The sequence below is a fragment of the Lepidochelys kempii genome, chromosome 2 (assembly GCF_965140285.1).
Source record: "Lepidochelys kempii isolate rLepKem1 chromosome 2, rLepKem1.hap1, whole genome shotgun sequence".
In the NCBI taxonomy this organism is placed as follows: Eukaryota; Metazoa; Chordata; order Testudines; family Cheloniidae; genus Lepidochelys; species Lepidochelys kempii.
Genome location: NC_136381.1, coordinates 190,333,498 through 190,361,473, shown reverse-complemented (window position 1 = coordinate 190,361,473; position 27,976 = coordinate 190,333,498). Strand labels below are relative to the sequence as shown.

General features: G+C 42.0%; 2 protein-coding genes across 7 annotated transcripts in view; one reads left to right on the top strand and one right to left on the bottom strand.

Moving 5' to 3' along the window:
* FYCO1 (FYVE and coiled-coil domain autophagy adaptor 1) overlaps positions 1-17,241 on the top strand; it is an 84,863-nt gene extending 67,622 nt beyond the window's left edge. For all 6 annotated transcript variants that reach the window (XM_073333169.2, XM_073333171.2, XM_073333166.2 and 3 more), the window contains 4 exons: positions 6,768-6,863; positions 8,811-9,021; positions 11,500-11,609; positions 12,764-17,241. In XM_073333169.2, the coding sequence (XP_073189270.2) occupies positions 6,768-6,863; positions 8,811-9,021; positions 11,500-11,609; positions 12,764-12,839 (493 nt within the window). In that variant the 3' untranslated portion in view covers positions 12,840-17,241. The remainder of the gene's footprint in view (positions 1-6,767; positions 6,864-8,810; positions 9,022-11,499; positions 11,610-12,763) is intronic.
* A 5,562-nt stretch (positions 17,242-22,803) lies between these two features.
* On the bottom strand, positions 22,804-25,069 carry LOC140906020 (C-C chemokine receptor type 9). Its single transcript, XM_073329516.2, has 2 exons — positions 25,015-25,069; positions 22,804-24,308 (listed from the first exon to the last, which is right to left on the bottom strand). The coding sequence occupies exons 1-2, from the start codon at positions 25,030-25,032 to the stop codon at positions 23,097-23,099; spliced, it is 1,230 nt and encodes a 409-aa protein (XP_073185617.1). The 5' UTR covers positions 25,033-25,069; the 3' UTR covers positions 22,804-23,096.
* Between the last annotated feature and the right edge of the window lie 2,907 nt (positions 25,070-27,976).

Sequence of the window (27,976 nt, the reverse complement as noted above, 5' to 3'; positions counted from 1 at the left end):
TCATTAACCTTTGGCAAGCAACACCCTAACCATCAAACAGAGTCACATAATATTCTTTAAAAAATACAAGTGTCTCTCACCTTCTTCACAAGTTGTTTCATCGATTTCTCCTCCTAATGGAAACAAGGCCCCAAATATTGACTAACACTCAGACAAAAAGAGGCAACAATAGATTGATGAATACACATAAATCTTGGAGTTAGATTTCTGGTACAAATAGTTGCATTTTGAAGCTCAAATACTCTTTTCATTAATACCAAGTGTAACAGTCAGATCTAGTTAGGATTAGATAAAACAAATGGTGTATATATTTGAAGGTACAGCAAACAAAGCAGAAAACAAAAATTTTTAAACAATAACTGCTTAATGGGACATCCGCGGAAAGATCGTTCAAGCTAATTTATCAATTTAGCTACATGAGTAGGCCAATTAACCCAATTCAAACCATGTCTGAAACCTGCTTGCTATCTAACTCTCCCTCAGATCACGTGTGTGGGGGTGTCCTTCCCCTTGGAGGAAATATTTCCCCATACTGCTATTGGCCCTATTTCATGTGTGGGCACCATGCCTCTGGGATTCCTCAGGGAGCCCATTCCTGTGTGACTTGTGATAAATCCTTTTACAAGTGGAAAACACACTGTTAACAATATCAGAACATCTACTGTTCTATCAAGAACAAAGGGAAATTCACCACTCTGCATAGTTTCAGTAACTCTCTATCTAAATCATGATTCTAATCTGTTTCCTCCTTTGACTCATGAACCACATTTCCATAAATCACCTTTGATCTTCTACTCTAAGCAGCATCTCAGCATAAAAAGCTTGGGAATTGCTGACTGCTCGATGTTACCTGCTATGTTATATTAACGGCCCTCTGTACGGTTTGTCTGTATGGTACTGAAGTGTGACTGAATGGCTGCTGAACTTCAGGATCTCCACTGAAAATAAGATATGTGTCCATGAAGCTGTCCCAGTAAGAAAAAAATTAATATTAAATGAATTGTTACAATAGCATTGATCAATTCAAAGGGTGTTTAGTCTTGCAGTCATTAATAGCTTCACGCTAGGAATTGTACTCTTTGTTCAATGAATGAACTAACAGCTTAATGAAGAATTGTGGCTTTAAGCCACTGTCCTCGTCGGCAGTGTTGAGCGACAGTTGTGCACTGGCAGCTGCTCCCTCCTGCAAGTTCTTGACTCTGCAATGATTCATGACCTCTGGGTGAAAGTTTTAATGCTGCTAGAAGCTGACAGCTCTAATCATTCTCTAATGGACCCAATCAACCACAAGGGTCCTCGTTGTCCTCATTGCTCACTGCATAGACAACGATTGTAATAAACAAATGTCCTGAACCATCATCAAGGCCACTTGTCTTAGGAGCCTACATTTTGTACCACTGTCTTTTACCCCACAAAATTCACTTTCCATTGCAGCCCATCATCAGAATAATGAAACATGCTTTGCATTTATAGAACACTTCATGGGCCAGATCCCGTATAAGTTTCACCTCCCTGTGCCAGGCTAGCCCCATGTGCTGGAACTGACTTCAGACCGTGTTGCTACTCTCTGCCCTCTATCAAGGGTTCAGGGTTAGAGGACAGCTTTGAAATCTGCCAGCATCTCCACAGGAAACCCACGCACAACAGCTGTTGAGGAGATGTACTGTACCTGTGTATTCCCCAACTGTCCTGGCCTCAAACATTCTCTGGCCAGTGACAAATGCTTTTTAGGCTGTGCTGTCCCCCTGAAGTGGGAAGTTTATCATCATCACAATCTGCCCTCCCACAGCAGACGTTCTGTCTCAGAGGCTTTATTCATGGGAACAAACTGACTTCTGGCCTAGGCAGGATTTAACCCTGCACCGTCAAATCATGGTTCAGAGTCTGAGTTCAGACTAGAACTCAAAATTTGCTTATTTGAAACTCTTCACTGCTGAACCTCCAGTACACAGTATTTGGCTGGAAACGGAGCTTGAACAGGCTTTGTTCCGCCTTCAAATCCCTCCTTAAAACTTTCCTTTGCCATGGTGCAAGGTACAAAAAACTTGGCAATGTTTACGCAGATTATATGCTGACACTACTGCAGATCATTCTGACTAGTATTGTATCTTTGTTTCTTTGTGCTTCCCCATTTGTCTGTATCCAGTTGTTGTCTCTTGTCTTATACTTTGATTGTAAACTCTTTGGGGAAGGAACCATTTTTTTGTTCTGTGTCTGTACAGCACCTAGCACAATGGTGTCCTGGTCCAAGTCTTGAGCTCCTAGGCACTGCCGCATATAAATAATAACTAATAATTGAGGCCCTACTTCATTTGTGATATTGCAGAAATTGTGGCTCCTGCAATATTAGGCTTCCACTGAAATTTTAATTTTAATTAGCTTACTTTGCACAGTCCACAATTTTGTATATATTTTGAGTATGCAATTAGTACTGCACTAACAATCAAAACGTATAAAATGTAAAAAGCTAAAGTGACTGGACTCGATTTCTACAGCAGTTGTGTTAAGACTTTTCGTCTTCTGAATTTGATATTGTACCAGTCAGGTTTTTTTTTTTTAATGAATGTAATATAGTTGCAGCAAAATGTCTGGTTATCAAAAAAAAATTTACGTAATACTTGAGTGTTTATATCATTCCAGCCAGGGATACCAGAATGGGGTGGGGAGGAGGCATGGCCCTGCCACTCCCCAGGCAGGTGGAGGGTCTGCGGCTTCCCGGCCTGGCTCCGGCTTCTGGCTTGGCCGGGGGTGGGACCTCAAGGGGAAGAGAAGAGGCAAGGGAGGGGCCACGGAAGGGGCAGGGGGCCCTGCCCCTCCCCACTTTTGGGATGGCTCTGCCGCCCTTGCCAGCAAATTTTTCTTAAACAAATAGGTCTACTCTGGCTTTTCCAAATTACCACTATGAATAAAGGTGCATTATTACTTTTCCGTGATTTTCCATGTCTTGTTCACAACTCAGCCACAATTATTTGAAGATCATACCACAATTCAAGTAGGGTCTAACTAATAATAATCATGTAAGGTAAATTCTCTTTGGACAAGAAATTAAACAAGAAATTCTGTGAGGAGTTTGACTGGCAGTATTTCATAATTTCTTCTTCCAGATGGAAGCTCAGAAGCTTGTGAAAATGGAAAATGATGGTGGGAAAGTTAAACAAGCAAGTTTTATTCAAGGTTGACTTCTGAAATTAGCAAAAGCTCAGTTGTTTCCTATTTTGTTCAACTGGGGCACTAATCCTCACTCAAAATGCTATCATAATATTTCTAGTTTAATTTTGGGGGGGGGGGGGGAGGGTTGTGAAAAATATTTTCCATTCTTTAGTTCTTTATTCTTTATTCAGTCATGCCATTTGATCCATTCTACTTTTAAAAGAAAGAAAAGCAAAACAATCTGAACACTCTTATGTGGCCGAGAAAGAGTTATGTACATGATGCAAACTGTAGGAACAACCTTGCTCAATGAGTGATGGACTGCCACCTAGTGAGGCTAGATAAATATACAGAATTATATTCTGTAAATTAATGGAACACCACTGACCTCTATAGGCCACAGTCTTCACTGGTGTAACTCTGGTGTTCTCAATGGAGTGATACCAGGGATGAATTTGGACCATTGACTTCAGTGGAGTAAAAAGAACGAGGAATACTTGTGGCACCTTAGAGACTAGCAAATGTATTTGGGCATAAGTTTTCATGGGCTAAAGCCCACTTCATCAGATGCAAAATACAGTAGGAAGATAGATAGATATACACACATACATGTAGAGAACATGAAAAAACGGGTGTTGCCATATCACCGAAACTAATCAATTAAGGTGGGCTATTATCAGCAGGAGGAAAAAAAACATTTGTAGTGATAATCAGGATGGCTCATTTCAAACAGTTGACAAGAAGGTATAAGTAACAGTAGGGGAAAAATTAGCATGGGGAAATAGTTTTTACTTTGTGTAATGACCCATCCACTCCCAGTCTTTATCCAAGCCTAATTTAATGGTGTCCAGTTTGCAAATTAATTCCAGTTCTGCAGTTTCTTGTTGGAGTCTGTTTTTGAAGGTTTTTTTGTTGAAGAATCGTGACTTTTAGGTCTGTAATTGAATGACCAGGGAGGTTGAAGTGTTCTCCGACTTTTTTTGAATGTTATAATTCTTGATGTCTGATTTGTGTCCATTTATTCTTTTGCATAGAGATTGTCCGGTTTGGCCAATGTACATGGCAGAGGGGCACTGCTGGCACATGATGGCATATATCACATTGATAGATGTGCAGGTGAATGAGCCTCTGATGGTGTGGCTGATGTAATTAGGTCCAATGGTGTCCCTTGAATAGATATGTGGACAGGCTTTCTACCAAGGATAGGTTCCTGGGTTAGTGTTTTTGTTGTGTGGTGTGTGGTTGCTGGTGAGTATTTGCTTCAGGTTGGGGGGCTGTCTGTAAGCAAGGAGTAGCATCACGTAACTGAGGTGAGAAGATGGCCAATGAGTCAACTTGTGCTGTGACAAATATAGTGGAAAAGGCGTCAAGTCAGGTGTAAGCTGTCAGAAAATGAGTAAACATGGCATAGTGTACCTGGCACTTAATTGATGCTCAATGGGTGGGCAGAATTAGTTGCACTTACCAGTTAAATTGCAAAGCAAGTTGAGGAGAGGGCCAAGTGAGACAATGTACAAGGCCAGTAGCCACAAATAGCAAGGACCTCAACGGAATAGTAAAAAGTGTGTGTTTGGTCAGGGGATGGAACATGCCTTCACATGTTGCCCCCGTCGTTTAATGTATAGTCCAAGGAGCCAGTAAAGAGTGTGGGATTAATGGATTAATTAGGGAACTTTAATATCATGGCACAAATGCTGACAGCAGAGTCTTAGCCACTTATAGCAAAGACAGAAGAATGATTTTTGCTGTGGCAAATTGTTTAAGGATGTCTATGCTGCAAAACTAGAAGTCACGGGAGGAGACTGAGCAAAGGAAAACTCTAGGCTGAGTATAATGGAAAATAGCCCACAAGGAGGTGGTGGAAGCCGCATTCCTTGATCTCATTAAAACTCGACTGGGCAAAGTACTATAGAATATACTGGAGGGAGAAGTGTTACATTGGCTGAGAGCTGGACTAGCCAGCCTAATAGATCTTTTCCTTCTCTAATTTACTTAGGCACAGCTTTGGAGGGGGCAGCAGTAGGCCAAAGAACTACAGGAAAACATGAATCATAATTCTACACCTGACAAGACATTTTGAGTTTATGTAACTTGCTTGTATAATTCATGTTGTTTGTAACACACTGGGGTGCAGATGGTATGACCTAGTGGTCGGAACAGGAGTCTGGCCTAGTTATTGGAGCAGAATCAGAAAGCAGAACCAGAGGTGTGGACAGGGGACAAGGCAGTGATCAGATCCAGGAATCAGGAGTTCTGAGGAAGCAGGGACTAGGGCAGGAGCAGGGACAGGCACTGGTTAGAGCAAGGGGTCCAGGTCCTGGGGGCGGTGCCGTAGAGGGGCAACACTGTCAGGAACTCGGCTCCTTGCATGGTCGCCTAGCAACCCAATGAGCTTGGCTGGGCCCAATGAACTCTCAGTGAGTGACTGTGCTCCCTGATTGGACAGAAGAGCCACCAGATCCCTATTTAAGCCTGGTAGCAACAGCAGCACAGTGTTTGCTCAGTGCATTCCATGCCTGCAGCTGTGTAAGACCTGCTTCTTGTACCAGCCCTTGCAGTTGGGTGACAGTAGAATCCAAGCCTCGGTCCAGGTTCTAGGCTGGGGGGGGGGCGGGGACAGGAGGTTCTGCACAGTGCTCTCGCCCACAGGCACCGCCCCCCCAGCTCCCATTGGCCAGGAACCAGCCAATGGGAGTGTGGAGCTGGTGCTTGGGGCAGGAGCAGCTCACAGAGCCCCACATCCCCCCCTCCGCCCCCAGCAGCCGGACCTGCTGCCCGCTTCTGGGGCACAGTGCAGTGCCAGGACAGGTAGAGACTAGCCTGCCTGAGACCCGCAGCACCGCCGACTGAACTTTTAACAGCCAGGTTAGCAGTGCTGACCGGAGTCAGCAGGGTCCTTTTCAACCAGGTGTTCTGGGCAAAAACTGGACACCTGGTCACCCTAATGTCTATACTGATAAATGCTGTGTCTTCCACTAAATATCTAAGTATCTTGGAGACCTTGTCCGCTTTGTTGTTGTGCTCAGTTTTGTTTAGGGGTATGCAGACAATGGACTGGATTCTACTGTCACCCAACTGAAACTTGATTGATTTCAGTAAGATCATATTTTGGTTCATATTATCATAAGTGAGAGAAGAATCTTGCCTATTCAATATAGTTCATCACTTTACCCCTCACTGTGGATTTTCTCACTCTTACTGTGGGGAAGCAGGCCTTGGAAGTAAGGGATAGTTTTGGGACAAGGTTTGAGCTTGATTCCTGGCCTGTCCAGACTTCCTGGCAAGTCACTTCAATCTGTCAGTGCCTCTGTTTCCCATCCTTAAAAATGGAGCTAGGCAAAGGGTAGGAGAAAGGAATCATTGCTATCTTCTCTATTTAGTCTTTGGGGCAGGAACTATCCTTTACTGATGTATGTACACTGGGGCTGCAGTCTTGATCAAGGCCTCTAGATGGTGCTGTGTTAAAGTAGTAAAGATAATCAATTTTGGCCCACAGTAAATGAAAAGAGCCTACTGCAGGAGGCAAGGGTGGAAGGAGTACTACGGTAATTACTTGTCTCCGTGTTGTGCTGTTTCAGAGAATATTTTAATAACAGGTTTTTTCCGTCTTGCCACAGAAACAGCACGTATAATTCTTCGACCTTGGATGACTCAGAAGAATTGCAAGTGGCCCAAGACTCTGAGATATGTTTGCTGAAGTCAGGAGAACTGATGTAAGCAGAACAGCTTCATTACCGCCCGGTTTAAAGAAAAACTGCCAAATCGGCATCTTGGATATCATCTTGGTCGACTCTCACTGACCTCAGTGGGAGCAGACCGTATGCATGTGAGGGCAGGACTTGGCCCTAAGAACAGCATCATGGGGATATACCTTGGTTAAATAGTGGGTATGAGGGTGATAAGGAGAGAATCAGCTTGCCCTCCTGCCTGCCCATCCGATTGGGCCAGAAAAATCTTCCCTCCCACTATTGCTAGAGTTCAGGGGGGACTGAGACCCTGTAAACAGAAATTGGAGAGAGGCTTTTAGCACTTCAATACCTGGAGGAAGATATTGCTCAATGCTCAATTAATCGTCCGTGTTTGGTGGGCCTTTGCGGGAGGAGCTTATTTCCCATCAGCTACCTCTACCCAAAATGATTCTGGCATAGCTACTGCTGTCCATGGCTTCTGTCCTGGTGGGTATGTATATGCCACAATAGGAGTAAATCTTCAAAAAAGCCCCAACCCAGCCAGCACTTGTGTGCCCACAACCCCCTGCACACACACAACTCGAGTGCTAACATTTACATGCAGGGGCGATAGAGTGTGTCACTTGCACAGCAGCTATTAAAATTGATATGCACAAAACCCATCGTTCTTATCCCCACCCGTAGATGCCCCTTTTTGAAAATTTGGCTCAGCTGTGAGAAAGGTTTATACTTTGACTACAATAAGGTGATTTGGTCTGTGCTGGGATTTTGTTGTGGTCTTTCTGAGAGCCCAAGCAATAGCAGCTGTAACAAAATACACACCCAAACAACAGATTGAGGGGTGGGGGTAAGAAATGTTACCAGCTACTTAAAATTGAGGGTCGTCTGAGTTTAGTACTGTAGTTGTTTCACCTTAGGTAAGAACTAACATGAATAAAGCTAAACATTTCTCATTGGCCTAGGAACAGCAGTTATCATTAAAACTCAGCATTTGCCAACGGATGGCTGAGATACCACAGTGATCCCCATACTTAGAGTTGGAAATAACTATGGGAATTGTGTGATAGCTGCTGGCAAGTGCTGATTTTTGATGGCGGACAATGAATTTATTACAGTGTATCATAATACCAGAGATCACAGTTAGTTCTTTGCTTAGATGATTTCTCTTGATTCTAAATAATGATATATCAGACCAACTCCAATGGAGATACTGGGGACTTGATCCTCCTCAGCCAGTTAATTGGTGAAGCTTCATTGAAGACCATGAGCTGAGGATCTAATTACATAGATGTGAAATATATCACTATAGAGAGGCAGTCTGACAAAATGTTAAAGGGCTGAACTTCCCAAGGTCCTAAAGAGAATTCAGTTTTAATCTTAGGTTCCAAAAGTTGATACTTATGTAGTTTGCTTGTCCACTGACAATGTGAGCGTCAGGGTTAATTATCCCAAAAGCCCCAGGACAGAGCACACTGTGACATTTAGTAGAACAGCTGCTCATGTTCACTTGCTCTGTAAATCTCCCTAAACATCCATTTCTCAGTATGAGTGATGTTAGTATGGTAAGTGACGTTGGCTTACATATAAAGGAGACAGCAGAGGGCAGCAGTCTTTTTCATGACATCTCCATTACAAACATGAAGTCATATACTCACTGATCAAGAGAAACGACAGTGTTAAGTGACACTGAAGTTAAGTATCTGTATCACACTCAATATTACTTCTTTTTAACTACACTGAAATAAATGAATGAGTGAAGTCGCTGAATGCCAGCAGCAATAGAAAGCACTAGACTGTGATAATCTGGTCCTTGCTTTCATCCATAGCTGCATCTTCTAGACATTCCCCCAAAGTCACTGCGGAGTCTGCAGGAAGTAGGTCTGGCAAAGGAAAATAAAATATCTGCGTCCACTGTTCAGATGTCTTCACAATCTAACTTGATCCTCTCCAATGGTTATGTTTGTCTTTCAGGATAAAATTACCCCTTACAGTTGAAGAGATTTTAAATTTTGGGGAAGACAACAGGGAGCTGTTCGTTAAGTCCAGCACCTACAGCACCATCCCTATCACTGTGACAGAGACTGGCCTTACAATCAGCTGGGTGTTTTCATCAGACCCAAAGAGCATAGCATTCAGCGTTGTCTACCAAGAGTCAGAAGAAGCAACACTGGATCAGTGCAAAGTAAGGCAGTTATTTCAGGATGGGATTTTTTTCCTCACTGAGCTACCTCAGGAATTGCATTTCACCACATGAGGTGAATGAGTTTGTCTGGAGGAACCAGCAAGCTTACTTACCATGGCCTCAACAAATGTCACTGGAAGTTGCATCGCTGTAGTAACAAATATGAAACTGTCAAAATGTCTCGTCAGGAGACATGTTCCTTGTCCAAAGTCCATTGCACTGTTCCGGTGGGAAGAAGTACACCTTTAATTATTTAACGTTGCCTGGGGAAATAGGGTGACATTGCACTGACTGGCACTTTAGCTTCTGGTGTTTGTATTTAAAGTTAAATCACTGTCACTAAGCTAAACAATCAGCTCCTTCAGCTCCAACCTGCAAAATCTGTGTAGTGTTTAGTTTTTTTCCTTACATCTAATGCAAAAGATAAATATTATTTGTAAATAGCATAAGGCTCAATCCGGCAGGGCTCTTAAACACAGGCCATCCGTTGAAAGATGAAGTAGTCAATGGGGCTACTCACAGATTTAAAATTAAGCGCGTGCTTCAGTGCTTTGCTGGATACGACCCAAAGTGCTCAACCTTTTGCAGGATCAGTGCAGAAAGCCCCACACTACATTCCTGATTCACACTGCGTGTGTCTTTTATAGGAAAAAAGTGTTAACCCTTGTTAAGCTAACTTATGTTAACTAAGCTGTGTTAAAATTGTAGTGAAAACAAAGCAGTTGTAGTTTTAACCCTTGTTACTGGGGAGACCTAAGGTTTCCCATGACCAGCTAACACTGATTAAGACCATGTCTTTACATACAGCACTGCAGCAGCAGTGTATTACCGTTCTCTGAGCCAGCCAGTGAAGCTTGTTTTTCTCTTAAGTTTATTTGGATCATTCTTCTTGTTTAATACATAGCTGGGGATAAGGATACGTCAGCAGTGGAAAAAATGTAGGCCCCGTTCAGCTTAATACTGAAGCACATGCTTAATGTCATCGAAGGTCCACTGAAGTTAAACGTGTCCTTAAGTGCGTTTCTGAATGGGCCCATAAAGCTTGTTACCGGATGTTAATCCCACCAACTGTGAAGTAAGAAATCTACAGGTTGAAACAATCCATTTTGCTTGTACGTGAAATGCTCTCTCACCAAGTTACCAGAATTTTTTCAAATCAGTTATCGGTACAAGTCCATTTTCCATTACACGGTGAGAGGGATAAATGGAATATCTCAGCAGTTTCCTGCTTGGAAAGTTAAAGTTCTCCTGATGATTGATTGAAGCACGACAGTACAGTTTGAGATATTAGGCTTCCCATAGTATCACCTACAGAAATGTTCTCCCTTTTCAATAGCATGGCAACTGCCAGCAAAAGACTCAGAAACGCAAACTTTTCTTAGGAAAACCTTCCATTTCAAATATATTTTGATGGGGGATTTGTGGCTTTGTTTTTTTAATGCAGTATGTTTCACTGAGCAAAAACAATGGGCATTTTTTGGATAAAATACGAATAAAACATTCAGTTGGTGCTGCATTAAACGTGCAGTAATTTAAAAGGCCAAATTAAACTATTCACCATTGGAACTAATTTAGTACCCCCTCCCCCCCGCAGTGTTGGTTTCACAAGTCCACACATGAGAGCTTTGAACTGAGTAGAGGGAGGTCAGTTCAGGTCAGATCAGGCATAGCTGTGGCTTTGTTCGTGGGAACAAATGTCTCACCCCTTTCCACAGATGTCATGGGCCTGTTTCTCCTCTCTGACCAGTGCAGATTGGGAGTGTGGAAGTCAAGGGACTATACTGGTGTAAACCTGTTGTATGGGAGAGAAGAATCAGGCCACAGCTGTTTATGTGGCTTGACTGTTCTTTTTATAAGTTTTGTTTTTAATTATAGAAATATTAATGAGTAGCACTTATGTATCTTTGAAGTGTTTTTATACATATTAAATATTCAATGAAAGCTTATAACCAAGGGTATGTATACACTGCATGCCCCCTAGCCCAGGTATAAATAGTAGTATAGATTTTGATGAACTACTTAGGTGAGTAGAGTACGGACATGACAGAACGTTAGGGTGTATACCCTACCCGGCTCTCTACCCTCCCCTGTCTACATGGCTATTTTTAGCAGTGAAATGTCCCGCTGCCTCCCCAGCTGCCAGATCCTTTCACGGCTGTATGTACACTTCAGCATGGACACAGCCTGCTTTTCACCACAGTGTGTAGCTACACGTTCCTTACACACCACCACCATCACTGGTGTGCATTGTAGATCTACTCCACATGTAGATGTCAGAAGAAGGTTGTCACAGGGAGACAGTTTAAATATGACCTGACATTCACTCGCAAGAATAGATAATGCAAACCAAGAGAAATACATACACACAAGGAGGCCCTCTTGTTGCCCCCAGGAAGGTATAAGTCTAAATATCTCTTCTAAACCTAGAGTAAAGGTAGAGCTTTGAAACAAAGTTCTGTTTTGATTTTTCAATTCCAGGTACTTATTCCTATGACCCGCTGCAACTCTCATAAGGAAACTATCAGAGGGCAGGTGAAAGCGAGAAACTGTGGTATCTACATACTGATATTTGACAACACCTTCTCTAGGTAGGTAGAGTCTGAGTGTAGAGATTGAAATAAGCAGTGTTTCATCATGAATCCCATGCACTGCTACAAACTAGGGACCAAATGGCTAGGCAGCAGTTCTGCAGAAAAGGATCTAGGGGTTACAGTGGATGAGAAGCTGGATATGAGTCAACAATGTGCCCTTGTTGCCAAGAAGGCTAACGGCATTTTGGGCTGTATAAGTAGGGGCATTGCCAGCAGATCGAGGGATGTGATCGTTCCCCTCTATTCGACATTGGTGAGGCCTCATCTGGAGTACTGTGTCCAGTTTTGGGCCCGAAACTACAAGAAGGATGTAGAAAAATTGGAAAGGGCAACAAAAATGATTAGGGGACTGGAACACATGACTTATGAGGAGAGGCTGAGGGAACTGGGATTGTTTAGTCTGCAGAAGAGAAGAATAAGGGGGGATTTCATAGCTGCTTTCAACTATCTGAAAGGGGGTTCCAAAGACGATGGATCTAGACTGTTCTCAGTGGTAGCTGATGACAGAACAAGGAGTAATGGTCTCAAGTTGCAGTGGGGGAGGTTTAGGTTGGATATTAGGAAAAACATTTTCACTGGGAGGGTGGTGAAGCACTGGTATGGGTTACCTAGGGAGGTGATGGAATCTCCTTCCTTTGAGGTTTTTAAGGTCAGGCTTGACAAAGCCGTGGTTGGGATGATTTAGTTGGGGATTGGTCCTGCTTTGAGCAGGGGGTTGGACTAGATGACCTCCTGAGGTCCCTTCCAACCCTGATATTCTATTCTATTTTCTACTTGTAGACTTTAATAGACTGGCTAGTAAAAAAAAAAGAGGTTAAAAATTGGTTCAGTGGCCTGAGTTTCAGATTTTATTAAAGATAGTTTCCTGTGATTCTGTAACATTGTTCCATCCTTTGATGCTCTTGATCTCTGAGACAGTAAACAACAGAAACTTACTACATGATTATTTACAACCAGTTCAGAGTCAGGATTGTCTTCTTGTAGTTAATCCTCCTACTGCATCCAATCCTGCATCCAATCCTAACTCACACAAAACTTCTTGAAGTCCAATAGATGTTTTGCCTGAGTAGGGACTGCAGGGTTTGACCACCTATTATGATCTTAGTTTTACTTGAGTTAGACTAACATGATCTTCTGTTTGTTTTGTACAGGTTTATCTCAAAAAAAGTATTTTATCACTTCACTGTTGAACACCCTGTGATCTACGATGGAAGTGATTTTCCATAGCCTTGAATATATGGTGTCCTTTTTAAATTATATTTTTAAGAAACACTATTATTTATATGTATGTAAGCACTAAAAATATCATTGTTTTTACACCTCCTTAAGCTATGCAATAGTCACAAAACAAAGCACTTACAATGTGTTTACACAAAAGAAAGAAACCCTTCACAGGAACACTAATGGTTCAGTACTGTGTAGAGATTGCTCAAAAGCCATGTTGTTAGGTAGAATTGGTCAAAAAAAAATTCTTCAACATTTTTTTCAACGAAAATTTAGTTTTTGACATTTTTGTAAAGAAAAATTAGTTGGTTGAAAACTGGAAAATATTATTTTGTTGAAAAGCTTATATTTTTTTCTTGGAAATTTTTGATAAAAATAAAAATAAAAAATTGAAATTTTCAGTTGGGGAAAAAACATTTTCTGACCAGCTCAAAATGATAAAAAACTATAAAAAATGCAACTATGCAATACGCTAGACGTTACAGATAGGTATCATTAAAGGGTTGTTCTTACCTTTTTTCAGACTTGTAAGCAACAAATAATACTTTTTAGATATTCAGTTTTGGTTTAAAATGTCTAACAGGGTTTTAAAAAACACTCTGACATTTAATGTCCATTACAAAAAAAGAAAAAAAAAAGCTGCAACAGTTGTAAAATGAAGGATTATTTCTTCCACACTTGACCGCCCTTCTCTGTAAGTAGACCCACTGAAATCAATGGGAGCTCTTGCAGAGTTAGGTTTCTCTCAAAGCAACTTACCATGTCACAATCTGGTGTATAACTGGCAGAAAAATCCAGCAGTTCTAATGTGTGACACTAAAGAAAGGGAAAGGGCCATGTTCCTTTTTTCTGAGTTGGCTCTTTTAAACCACAGCGATCACACAAAAATAAAAACTCGAAGGATACAAATGACAAGAATGATTCCTTTCTATAGACTGAGTGGAAGGTCGCGTCATTAGGTTTGATCCAGTCTGGATAAGTCCACCCAAAACTGGATGCATATCCAAACCTACTGAGGTCCTCGTCCTTCTCCCCTATGCTCCTATCCTTCTCTCTCCTGGTACCAACGCAGTCAGGTCACTTTCCTTTGCCCTTCCTTTCTCTGCTGGGCCCAAGGTGGCTCCTTTATTAAAATCTTATGCACTTGTGGGCCAGGCTGGTTAAAAGTTTTCAGTCAAAATTGGTTTTGGTGGAAAATTGGGTTTTTTTATTTTAAATAAAAAGCTGCATAGATTTAAAATTTAAGGGGTTATTTGTGGTTTTGAGTTTGTTTGATTTTTTTACAAAAACTGGAAAAACAAAAGATTTTGGTGTGTCAATTGAAAAGTTCTTAGGTTATAAACAGAAAGTTGAATTTATTTGTGGGGGTGGACATTTTCCAACCAGATCTCCTCATGAGTGAGACAAATCTCAGAATGGACTGGATATCCCTCACCCAAATAGCCTGGGAGTGTGAGACCATGACAGATTTCAATGCAGCAATTGATGGAAGCCCAGCAGAGCCTGCCAGGAATTTGACAGCTCCCTGATGGGAATAGCAGCTGATGTAGGGGGCCCTGTGAGGAGTTAAAAGAGAGAAAAGAAACCTGGGGGTGGGAACAGAAAACAGTGGGAATCCAGGGCCCAAGGTACAGCTGAAGGCCGCCAATCCCTATTGCTGAGGTCATTATTGCTATTGTAAACGGCAATGAAAGGGGATGGATGTTGTTTACGGGTGATGCGCTTTTTAATTGGTCTATACAGGGTATTTCTAGACCATAAATGCCCTCGCTATGGCCCCAATCCAAAGCCCACTGAAATAAATTTTAATTTTAATTGATTTCAACAGGCTTTGGATTGGGCCCTATGTTAACCTGCCAGGACCCTGACTCCTCTCAAGACATGCCATTTAGTTGACAATCCAGTTAGTCTTTCTTATTATATTAGTACTACTTGTAAAGTGTCGTGGGAAGATGCAGGGTCCTTTTCTTGTTAGGAACAGAGAGGTCAGAGATCCTCACAACTGAGCTCTATACTGCTGAAAATACGATTAAATTAAAAAGATTCTAATCAACATGGAATTGAGATTAAAGTGAGTAGCACATAAGCAATAAACAAATTATGCACTGGCAGTTTCATTATTTACCAGCATATTATTTTAGTGCTTTGGTTATGTTTTATTCTTATTTAGGCAATGAGAGTTTATTTAATGTTTAAAAGTGGAATACTATGTACCATACACTATGCAATATAATGGATATTTAACTGAAGTCCACTGCAATTTTCCTTAAACTTTTAGGTGTGATTTTAAAAGCATCTTGCTACTGTTTAGCTAGAATACTAATTTCACTAAGATATTTTTCTTAAAATGCCAAACATAAGTTAAAGGGACACTGTCAAGTGTTAGGCCAAACTGTGATTTATAATATGTTCTGAATAATCTGAGAGAGGGTGGCCTCTGGATTTATTTTTTCTCTGTCTCTTTTTTAAAAATCTATCACTCTGTTGCAAAGATTTTTTTTAAAAAAAATACGCTGTTCATGTAGGACCCAGAGTAGCTTTGCTTCTGCAAAAAACAGTAGTGCAACCTCAAATATTCAAAAACATGAATTTGCCCCGCCACCCCAAAATGTAGAGATTTATAAGCCGATTGTGAGATTTTTTAAATAATAAATGTTGGGCTTTTTATTTTACCTTTTTTGCTTTTGAGTCTTTAGGGTGCATTTGCATCACATTTTCACACTTTTCTCTGCAAGCATCAGGGTAGAAAGTTACTTATTGAAAAAAGAACACTGAGATTCTCCTGCAACCCCATGACTCCAGCAGCTGGGGCTTAGTGAAAAACACTAAAAACTGTAAGTGCTGGCAACACTGAAGAACAGCATCCAGCATCAAAAGCACACGTTTATTATCAGAGCTGTGCTGAGGTTGGTGAGTTATGTTATCAATAAAGCTGAGACATAAACGAGGTAAGACATGTAGCAGTTGTACGACATCAGAAATGCAGGGGGGGAGGGGTTGCTTTTTTTTTTTAAAGTGTTTTCCAGTTGAAAAAAATTGAAAAAAGGCAATATCCCAGAACTTCACCCTAGTGGGCTGTTATGCTGACTGGGGAGCAGCTGAGTATGCCCTGTGCTCTGGCCACACCCCGCACATCAAATGGAGATGTGGCTAAGAGGGGATGGCAGCTACACAACAGCCACCTGGGCAATCCCCAGCTGCTCCAGTTGGCTGGCTTTGTAGCCCCTTTGATCTCTGGAGCGTTTCAGAGGCAAAAAAAAAAAGGCTATTTTTAAGCGAATGAGAGGGATTTACAAATAATGTATTTAGAAACAGGAGATTTATACTGTTAATGTTGGATGAAATATTCTTAATTAATGATTATGGTGTGGTTTAAACTGAACAGGAATCCATCCATGCAATCCAATAGACTGGAGTGTTTCTACATATCAAGCCAAGGTGCTGTGTGACAACCTGTTAACCTACCTGGTTTTCCATTTGAACATTAATAAATGGAGGCAAAGCAGCCCCGAATGGACAATACAGCAAACAAATAGTCCAGAAGGATGTTACAAGAACAGCCATCATTCAAGTGTCATAAGCCGCAATTCAACTTACGGACATGCTTAACTTTCAAGTTATTGGGATGGCTCGTGAACTTAAACTGAAGCACACGCTCATGTGCTTTGCTGAAATTGGTCTTTTAAGAACTGACCATCAGCAGCCATGGAAATAAGACAAAAGACACATTTTAATCTGTAATGAAATTAAATTAAAAGTGAGTGGTACTTTTGTTACACAGAGGGTACACATTATAGCACAGCAGAAGCCAGTTACCCAACAACACAATGCCCATTACTGGGCTCAAGGATTTACACATATTTAGGTAGCGGTAACAGTGATGTGCAGTCAGGTGTGTTTGCTGGGAGTCAGAGGATGTGGCTAATGATTCTCTCCCATCAGAGTTTACCCTGCGTAGGGTAGAATTTAATTGTTTTTTGTCTTTTTGTTTTTTTCATTGCTTGACAGTGTTCCTTTACACTTCTATAAGTGTTACTGAAAATTGGTTCATGAAAACTTACTGACATGTATTGCATAAAAAGAGTTTACAGCTTTGTAAAATGATGAAGTTGTAAAGCTGCAATACATGACTTGACTTGGTTTTGTTTTAAAATTGAACTTGCACTATAGTTTTAATAATGCTCAATTAAATTTACTATAATTTCTTCAGAAATATCTTTTGGGCATAACTGCCAAAGAATTGCACAATGGATTTGCACCAAGTTCAACTTAACTTTCACAGAGGAATAAAGCTTTTTTGAATGTCTGTACATTTATGGGGATGTAGACGGCTTTGTACTGGAATATTTCTTGATGCTTTTTATTTTTACTCAGGAATTGAATAAATAAAATTCTGTATCATTTAGAGTGAGCATCCTTGGTTTTTTCTTGAAAATGAGAAATTGAAATACTGCACAATCAGGTTTTAAGCAAGAAAAAAATTAAGAGAAATCTTGAGGCTTGCCTTGTATCATGCCAATAAAGTAATCGGGTGAAATTCACACCTCTGCAAATGCTTACATGATGCATAGACTTTGTTCTGGTTCTTTGCACAGAGGTGAATTTAACCCATAATGAGTTGCATTGAATTCAGATTATATACAGTAAGGACCCAGAAGTCAAATTTCTAGTGAGCAAATTGTTATTGGGAGGAGGAGGGGGGAATGTCTGTTCTTTGCTAGATCAATGAGAAGACTTAATGCCCCATGGGCCATAATCAGCATTCATCGACACCTGGACAAACTGAGTCAATGGAAAACACATAGATGTAATCAAGGTCAGAATTTGGCCCATTGGGCCAAGTTCCTCTCTGGTATTTCTCCATTGATTTAAGTATTCTAACCCAATTTTTTTAATTTATCTTTTGTGTTTGACGGTCAGAAGTAAGAGAAAATTGATATTGGCCAAAATTTTGAAACATGGGTGCCTAAAGTTAGCCTCTTAGGGTAAGTCTGTGGAAAGGAGTCTCCGAGCCCGGGTTGACAGACTTGGGCTTACAAGGCTTATGCCACCCTGCTAATAATAGCTATGTAAACATGGCAGTTTGGTCTGAAGCTCGATTCTGAAGGCCACAACTTCAAAGTGCTGCTACACAGCTATTTGTAGGGTGAGCCCAAGACTGTCGACCCAGGCTTAGAGGCTCACTGCTGGTGGCTGTGTAGCTGTACCCTGAAATGCATGTTTAAGCACTGATATTAAGTGACTTGATTTTCAAAATCGCTGAGCACCCAGGAGCTTCCACAGATGCTTTTGAAAATCAGGCCACACGTGTAGGTGCCCATATATGGAAGTAGGAACCTAACTTTAAGCACCCACATTTGAAAATTTTGGCTTTATCCCACAATGAAATAATGGAGGGGATCACTATGGAACATGGGGGTGGGGGGTGAGTGCGTGAGAAGGAACAACATCACCACAGATAGCAATGCATCACTGAAGAATCATACATGGGATGAAACACAACTGGGGCGCTCCTCAGAGATTTTCCCACTTCCTCAAAGGAGTCTTGTCAGACTGGTGTAACAGGTGAGTGAGCCAGCAAACCTGGCTGTGACAGGTGAGTCTGTGCCAAATTAGGTCACGTATTTGTTTAATTTTTGTCTGTGCTGTGTAAGACCTTGTGAATTGAGCACGTGCTAAAACTACACAGGATGGGGGTGCAGGGTGAAGCCCGTGGGAGAAGCAAACAGTCATGATGCAGAGAGCTGAAACTACACCACCAAGCGTATACGATATTGGCCAAATTCTGCCTTCGTGTGCACTCAACTCATTGGGCCCCCTGTAAATGGTGCTGCATTTGGCCCATCAGTGGAAATGTTTCTTTCTGTAACACCAATTTTTAAGTAGCTCAGAGCCTACAGGTTTTTTAAATTATTCTCTCTCTTTCCTATTGTCTCCTCAAAATTCTGTGCACAAAAGCCTACTCAGAGTTATGTCCTGCTCTGTTACACTAGTGCAAATCCAGCAAAGTTACATCAGCTTTCTTTTGCTGTAACAGAGCAAAAACTAGCTCATAGTTCTTACCAGTCTTTATTCAGGCAAAAGTCCCAGTGAAATCAATTAAGAATTTGGGCTGACTAAGACCTGGAGATACGGCACAGTTATTATACAATGTGCTGGACAGGTTCCAAATGGGGCAGTTTTTCTAAGCCTTTCTGTCCAAATTATGCCAAGGTCCCATAGCCTGCAATCTAATTGTTCTATTTCTGTATAACACATTAGACTGTCGTTGCTTTAAAAACCTTCCGATGACAATACAAGGAGATCCAAGAAATGACTCATAGGCAAAGTAGCATGACCAGGTCGCAACCTTTCTGTATGAGAAAATACAGATTAGGTTTCAGAACACTCAAAAGCTTCATGTGTCAATTAACCCCCAGGCACATGGTTCACCAGATACCACACAGAAAAGAAGCCATTATTTCTATAAAGGAGACTAGAGACTTCAAAGGGCTGATGAAAAAGTAATACTGAAAGTGACATGCAACCAGGTGGGGGTATTTTGAAGTGCAGTCTTTCACTTTTTCCCCACACTGGGGGATATGTGAAGAACAGTGGTGAAGAATTAATCAGTGCCTCATGGGTAATTATCTACATAGTTTGCTCTGCTGGTGTAGATTTTTCGATTGGCAGATGCTAATGTGGTTTTCTTGCTGTTGGAGAAGCGGGTGCACTGTCTATCATACGTGAAGATTCCACTGCTTTAGCCAAAGCCTGAACTCACTGTGGTTCTCACAGCTGCGCTAAAAAGACAGTGAAAGCAGCACTGTGCTCACAAGGTGAGTCCTAGGAGCTGCTGGCTGGAGCTGGAACTCGTGTCAGAGAAGGCCATTTGTCCTGGACATCAAGTCAGTGCCTAAGGTTTGCTCATTTACTGTTCAGGGCTAAGGATTAAGAAGGCAGCTTGCAGGGGAAGTAAAACTTTAACTAGAATTTAATTAGCAGAAAAACAATGCTATGTTTATGGCTCATTTCCGTCCCTGCCTTGAGATAAGTGAGGCTCCAAAGGGGCTCTAAGTAACACCTGTTCTAAATGTTTGTGCGCGTTTAAAATACTCTAATTATCTAGGGTTTTTTTTACCAGGATAATTATATTGTATAGAACAACTTTAATATACAAAGCCTCACAAAGAGCTGTGGGGTTCATAAATGTGTCCATTGGTTTTATTCTATGCCCCAGTGCAGCGAGCATCTCTCAAACAGACACGAACTCAGGATTTATTTTCCATAACATGCTTTGCTCTCTCGTGTACTAAAAGTAATCAGTCTATCATGTTCTTTTCATGCTGTTTCGCGTTGTGTTGAAGCGCCATCCTGCAAAGCGCTGAGCACTCCTGCATGGTGCTGAGCACAATCAACTGTAGCCTGTGATAGCTGAGGGCACTCAGAATGTCCTAGGAATGCTCCACGCCTTGTAAGGCCAAACTCTCAATAGGTTAATAAATCCTACATCATTTCAATAAACAGCAGTTTTGTTGCTTCTACTTGCAATTTGGGGCTTTGTCACCAAAGTCTTCTTTGCATAAGCCCTATCTTAGCTCTTTCTTTGGGACTTTTCCTTACCATTTACTTTAAAGAGTTATCTTTCCTTTTTTGTACCATGTTTTCCTCAGCATTCTTGAAACTTGCAATCTCAAAACTGCCTGTGTATGTCCGTTTGCCCACACATGTGCCAGTCAGGTCATTGTGTGTCTAGCTGCCTTCTTTGTGCACAACGATTTAGGCTTTGTACGTGCCGATGGGTCAGTGTGAAAATTGTGCTCAGAATGGAGGCTAGCTGGGAACATGGTCCTTAATTCCAATGCCCTGTGTGCCTGTTGCACTCGTCCTGGAGCCATGATAACACTGAAAGAGCTCCTTCCATGAGTGCTTACCGAAATGAAAATGGCCACCAAGAGACATACAGTCCAGTGCATGTTAGGGAGCAGAAGAGAGCAGACAGCAAAGCTGTGCACCACTTATGCCCAGATCTTGTCAGCCAGAAGGATGGTGTTTATGGCACCAAAAAGCGAGACAGGAGACCCTGAGCTGGATTCCGTTTCTGACTCTGCCACAGTCTCCCTGTGCACTTGGAATATTGAGAGGCTAAATTCATTCATGCCTGTGAGATGCTTTTGACACCCCTGAGCAGCAGATGCTATAGATGCGCAGGACATTATAATTGCATAACGTGTGTGACTGGCCCATCTCCAGTCTCTCTAAACTGTTCCCGCACCTTAGGTTCCACTCCTTCCCTCTCTCTGCCTTACAGGCCTCAGGCTGGATACACTTTCTGAACCAGTTTATTATGCTCACCGTGGTTCATTCAGGCATCCGTTTGTTCGTTACGTCCAGTTTTACCAGATGGTAAAAGGCAAATCCCATATTGCTAGAAAATTACAAATATGAGCCTCTAAAAATTGTGCTGTACGATACAATGTTTATTTATGTGTATATATAGTGCAAGTGTCTAACATCAAAGCATTATGGTACAAACAGTGCACATAGTTTCACCCTAAAATCAAAGACCTACCAAAAAAGAATCTAAATCAACTCAGTTCCACCAGCAAGAAACCATCATATGTCCACTATTCTAGCAATGTAGCAGCTTTGGAAGCAGAACAAAATTAAATCTGCCTTCACTGAGGTTACACTTACAAATCAGAGATTGAATAAAAAAGCATCAGGGGAGTCAAATTCAGTTCTCATTCACACTGGTGTAAATCTGGAGTAACTCTAGTGAAGGAGCCAGAGTTGCTCTGAATTTAAAATGATGTCACTGAGTGCAGAAATTTACCCTAGGTGATTCTGGGGCTGATCCTGAGAAATGTTGCAACTCTCACTAAAAACAGCTTTCACCTCAGGTTGCCAGGTGTCCAGTTTTTGCCCGGAACACCCAGTCAAAAAGGGGCCCTGGCGGCTCCAGTCAGCACCGCTGATCAGGCCATTATATGTCCAGTCAGTGGTGCAGCAGGGCTAAGGCTGGTTCCTGGCCTGCTGTGGCTCCCTGCAGCACCTGGAAGCAGCGGCACGTCCCCCATGAAGCACCTAGGCATAGGGCCAGCCAGGGGGCTCTACACACTGCCCCATCCCAAGCGCCGGCTCCGCAGCTCCCATTGGCTGGGAACCGCAGCCAATGGGAGCTGCAGGGGTGGCGCCTGCAGATAGGGCTGTGTGCAGAGCTACCTGGCCACGCCTCCATTTAGGAGCCGGAGTGGGGACATGCTGCTGCTTCCAGGAATCATCTAAAGTAAGCCCCGCCCGGTGCCGGCACTCCTGACCCCCTCCCATGACCATGCCCCAGCCCTGATCCCCCTCCCATCCTCCAAACCCCACAGCCGCAGCCCGGAGCCCCATCCTACACCCTAAACTCCTCACCACCCAGCCCACCATAGAGTCTGTACTCCCAGACAGAGCCCTCACAACCGCCCCTGAGCCAGCCCGGTAAAAATGAGTGAGTGAGGGTGGGGAGAGCAAGCGACAGAGGGAGGGGAAGGGGATGGAGTGAGCGGTGGGCAGGGCCTCAGAGAAGGGGCGGGGCAGGGAGCAGGGCAAGGTTGTTTGGTTTTGTGCAAGTAGAAACTTGGCAACCCTACTTTCACCTGTTACAGAAAAGGGACTTTGAAAAGCTGTCAGTGACATGACCGTAACAATCTGTAGCATTTTTCATTTATGAAGCATTATACAAACATCAACCAATTAAGGCCTGATCCTGACAGGTACTGAGCACCTGCAACTCCCATTGAAAACAGTACTGGCCTGACTCCTCCCCTGGCTTTAGTCAGTTGGCATGGATCGGAATGGGGCAGTGTGAAGCAGCCACCAAGTCTTAGCTATGTCCATGGCTACAGTAACTGAGCTCCATGACCACAGGTGATCATTCCCTTAAATCCCTTGCTGCTTCAGATTGTTCATTGCCACAGCTGGGTTGCATATTTACAGTTGTAACAAGATTTGTTTTTAAAATCCCCTATCCTTTGACAGTTCTGCTTCCAGATAGCATTATACTATTTCTCTGGCTCTTTTTAATGGTTTCACTTTCAGCCAGAAGTGTAGGGCTCGATCTTTGAAGGTGTTCAGCACTCCAGGGGAAGGTGCGGAGCACCCTCATCTCCTGCTGACTTCAGCAGAAGTTGAGACTGCTCAATACTTTGAAGGATCATTGGATCAAGCCCCTGATGAAGATCCTAATTCACTTTGTTGAGCAGGATCTTTCTTTTTCTTTCACAGGGTAAGGATCACTTACAGAGCACTGAATTCAGTACTTCTTCCTCTAGCCAGACTCCCATTAACTTCGAAAGTAGCTTGGCAAAAGTTGGGTGTGAGTGAGGAATATTGGTGCATACTCAAAATGAGAGAGCTCCTGATTTTTGATGGCCCCAGCAATCCAGACCATTTTGAGCTCCCTTCTTGGCTATCATATATGAAAGAGCTCTGTTCTCGGCTCTTACCAGTGCGGTGAATTGCATCCTCCAGAATTTTAAAGAGGACTTTACGGAATCTCTCCCCAGCAAACACATAGAGGAAGGGGTTCAGGCAGCTGTGAAGGAAGGCGATGCTCTGAGTTATCTGGAATCCAAGGTCAATGTTGTCAGAGGTTTTGCAGTCATATATGACCATGGTGTAGGTGTCAATGGTTTTGACCAGCAAAATGCTGTTGTAGGGCAACTGGGAGAGGAGGAAAGCTATGATAATCATGATGATGATCTTTAATGATTTGTGCTTTGGGGATCTTTTCGCTTGAAGAAGGGTATGAATTATAAAAGCATAACAAGTAACCATGACAAAGAGAGGAAGGAGGAATCCTACTGTGATTTTCAAAGCTAGGATAGTAACTTTGATGGTTCGGGTAACTGTGGTAGGGTATACCATCTTGCAAGTAGTTGTATCACTAACTTGCTTAGATTCACTGTATACTATTTCTGGGATGCATAAGCTTATTGCAGTCAGCCAAACACCAAAGCAAACTAGTTTACTGCGCAGAAGCCTTTTTCGCTTAGAGTTCTTAGCTTTCATGGCCTGCACAATTGTAATGTACCTGTCAAAACTAATGCATGTCAGAAACAACATACAGCTGTAGAAGTTGATCTTGTACATGCTATTGACAATTTTACACATGAAATTCTTAAAGATCCAGCCATCTGAAGCTGCTTTTGCCCAGAAAGGGAGAGTGAGAAGGAGGAGCAGATCAGCAATGGCCAGGTGCAGCAGGTATCTGTCAGTGATGCTCTTTCTGTGTCTGTATTTCCAGTAGACGAGGATGACTAAGGCATTACCCATGGTGCCAATGGAGAAGACAATCCAGAAAAATGCTGGCAGGAAAGTTTGAGCAAACTGCTGGGCATGACCTTTTTCACAAATGACGTCTGTGTGATTAAATGGGTTGTTGTATTGCGGCAACACAGAACTAGAACCCGTAAAATAATCCAGGTTAGCCAAGTAGTTCTCGGTGGTCTGCAGGGGAACATCAGATTAATTACATGCTGACAAAATCATTGAATAAGAAACAATGAAGGTGGAATTTTGAATTATTTTTGCAATAACCTGGGCAAATTTTCCACCACCAGAAATTGGAAATTTCAAACCCTCCGTTGACTGTCGATCAGCGTAATGCCCAATAACCCAAATACATTTGAGTGCAGATAGTGCACAGGTACAATCTATGCTCTTCTTGTGTGAATTTAGGCAAATCAATAAAGTTCTCTGCTTTTCATTCCCTAGGCGAGAACCACACAGCGGGAGGAAATTAACATAGCTGCCCATTTACATCAGCTGAGGATCTGGCTCCCCAGCTATAAACTACAGACAATAATACTTAGCTCGCAAAGGTGTTTCAGGGTAAAGTGCTTTAAGATCCTCAGCTGGAAGATCCAACAGGGGAGCAAAGTACAGTTATATCCTCAGCTGAGCAGGCAAATTCATGTCCAGCATCTTTTGGCTGAACCATACTATAAGTTTGCGTGAGCCAAGTTGTTTGGTAGGACAGGAGCATCCATGACTGAACAGATGTTCATTGCTAGCTTGGAGAGGACAACACAGTTCTAGAATATGTTCAGGGGAATGTGTTGCAGTGCCTTAGGGAATGATGGTATAGCCTCGGTCACAAACTGAAAGGGGGGAAGAGAGAGAGATTATTCGGCAGTAGTAGATTTATACTCACCATGCTCGTAAATGCCATCTGCAGTCAGATCTTTATTCAGTCTTGAAAACAACACTATGAACTTGAGAGGGAATAAGGTGGGTAAGTGACATGTAAAATACAGACCTTGAGACAGGACTGAGATGAGTGTAAAACCAAGGCATATTCACAGAAAGCCTTCTCAAATGAGCCTGCAGGCCAGATCCTACTCTCCTTCCTCACATGAGTTGTCCCTTTGAAATCCAGGGGTCTCGGTGGGTGAGTAAGATGAGCAGGATTTGACCCTGCAGTTTTCAGTTATATTTGCAGCTTCATTTTCATAACGCAAGTTTTCCAAAAACAAACCTCTCTAAATATGCTACGTCATTTACATTTGCTTTTAACAGCATACTGGCTGCAGTTTTTCAAGTGCTCTGTTCAGGTTAAACATTTTTAATGGCTAGGATTACTTCTGTTTCATTTTTAAGAAGCTGTACAGTCCCTGGGTTCACACTTTTTTCTTTAAAAACTGTTAAATAAAACTAACATAACTTTCCAAAAGCTCCTGAGAGTGAAAAACAATTGTCTCAAATTAAGTGTCACAACTAGCAAGGAAATCCACCTGTCTTCCTTAACAGCCTCTAGTTTAAAAACACCTCCATTTTCTGTAATGACTGATTATCTAACCCTTTTCGTTCCTTCTTGGAAATGTCTTTTTCTATAGGCCATGATCTCTGCTTGGGATTAGTTTCAATTTTAGTCATTGATGGCCAGGAACCATGTAAACCATGTAAAATCCAAGGGTGGACAGGAATGGGCTCAAGGAAACCTGTGATTTGCACCAATTAACTATCCTACATTCAAGCAGGAATAAACTAAGGTAGTGCAAATCATGGCTTTCCTTGTCTACAGTTGACAATTGCACCAGTGCAGCTATGCGTCAATGAGTGAATCCCAAACACTGAGAAGACCTAGGGTTTTCCCCTTAAATACTATTAGCCAACTCAGATGGTGACCATACACTCACTGGATCTCTACAACTAAATGTCTGGAGTTCAGTGAAAATCACTCAGGACATTCAGAGTGTCACTTGTTCCCGCATCTTTGAAAATAGGTCACACTACAAACAGGTTTCAATGTGTAGCCGGAACTAACTTGTAAAACCGATGACCACAACAACAAAGTTACATTAAATAGTGCTTTTTCCAGGGGGAAGTGACCAACGTTCAAGTTCTAGTTTCCCATGAAACTAAAGAAAAAATTCTCTGTTTCTCATCTGTGCTGACTCATAAAATCTCTCCTGATCTTATTACTGGTGGGTGTTAATCTATCATCCAATCCCGCACTGTATTATCACTAGCTATGCTATTAATTTTTATTGAGATGACAATCTCATTCAGTGTGTGTGTGTTATCCTTAGGTCTAAAATCTTTTACTCTTGCCCTCAGCCCAAAAGTGAAGGTTTGAAGAAAATCTTCTAGGCCTTTTTGTTACTAGCCAAGGGTCAAAAAACAACACTTCTTTCATGCATTATTTGGATACTTTTTTTCACCCAACTCAAAATAATTTTGTTATAAAAGTACTAACTTTGGAACTGATCTGGCCACCTTTTGTCATCCTGGGAGGCTACTTATGTGAATATTTGTAACTTCCAAGTAAGGTTTGCAAAATGGAGTCTTTGCATGTATATCACTACAGGATATGAGCTTTGACAAGATTAGGTGAAAAAATAGATTAAAAAATAACAACATTTAAAGTAATGAAAATATATGCTGTAGTAATTTTAATCATATAGAGCAACAGAGGCATGCAGAATTATGTAGCTCCCTGGAGTTCTATGCATTGAAATACCTTCAGTAGATTACTTTTTATGATTCTATCTATGCTGTGGTGCATTTAGTTGAATTTGTGACCCCATGCTTAGTTGAGGCTCACATCCATAGAGTCAGATTTCCTCTTTTTAAAAAAACAAAGAAGGAAATTAAATACCTAAAACTATATTAATGTCACAATGAAGATGGGAATTTTACAGTAGTAAGAGGAGGCAGATTGAAAGTCCCCATCTCCACAGAAATCATAAATTAGTCATACTAGACTGAAATGCTAAGGCATACATATTAACGCCAGAGAGTGTCATATAAAAATAGTACATGTGAATGGGGTGCTATTTTACAGTTCTGAGATTCATCAGTTAATTGTAAATTCAGATAATTCCACCAGAGCAGATGGAGTTATCTGGATTTATGCTGGCGTAACTGAGGAGGAAAAAAGGTGTGCCAAAAAAATCCTTCCTTTGGTGTATGTAACATGTTAGCCACAGCGTTGCTCTCAAATGGGGTGGGGGGAAAGTTATTGTTATTTAACGTAGCTTAATTTTAAATGTTCAGAGATATTTTAGATGTTGAAGATACTGACTCATTTTCCTACAGCAAACCCTGAGACAGCTCTTAGTTTCGATTTCCAAAATGTTACTGTAAATGCTTTTGGGATGCACAGGGGTAGCTTGGCTGGCCTGACTGCAGCAGCCTTGGGCACCCCAGCAATTGCTTTTAACAGTAAATATTTTCAAGCAAAAAGTCGTTACAAAAGGGTGAGTTAAAAATTGAATGTACTGCTTGCCAAGAGAGGTGGTATGTGACAGAGACTCATCTCCACTGCAGCAGCATGTGGAAAATAATCAGAAAAATCTTAACCCTCATGCCAGGGAGAGGATGGGAGAGAACTGGGCACTTACCAGTGGCTGTAGCTCCTTATTCAGTCAGTCTGTCAGTCACTGCACTGGTGACCAGAGGTAACCGTGTGCTCCTAGGACTTTAGCAACTCCTGGAAAGTGTTTGTCATTCAGTGCAGGTCTAGGAGGGCGTATGGCTCCAGGACTCTGGGTTGGGTGAATCTGCGGCTGCCTTTTTTTATCTGTGGCTTCAGTCGGTTGCAGCCGCATAAATGAGGCAAACCAACCCCTCTCCTCACCTGGAGTTTCAGTAAGCCACTCCCTGATGTTTTC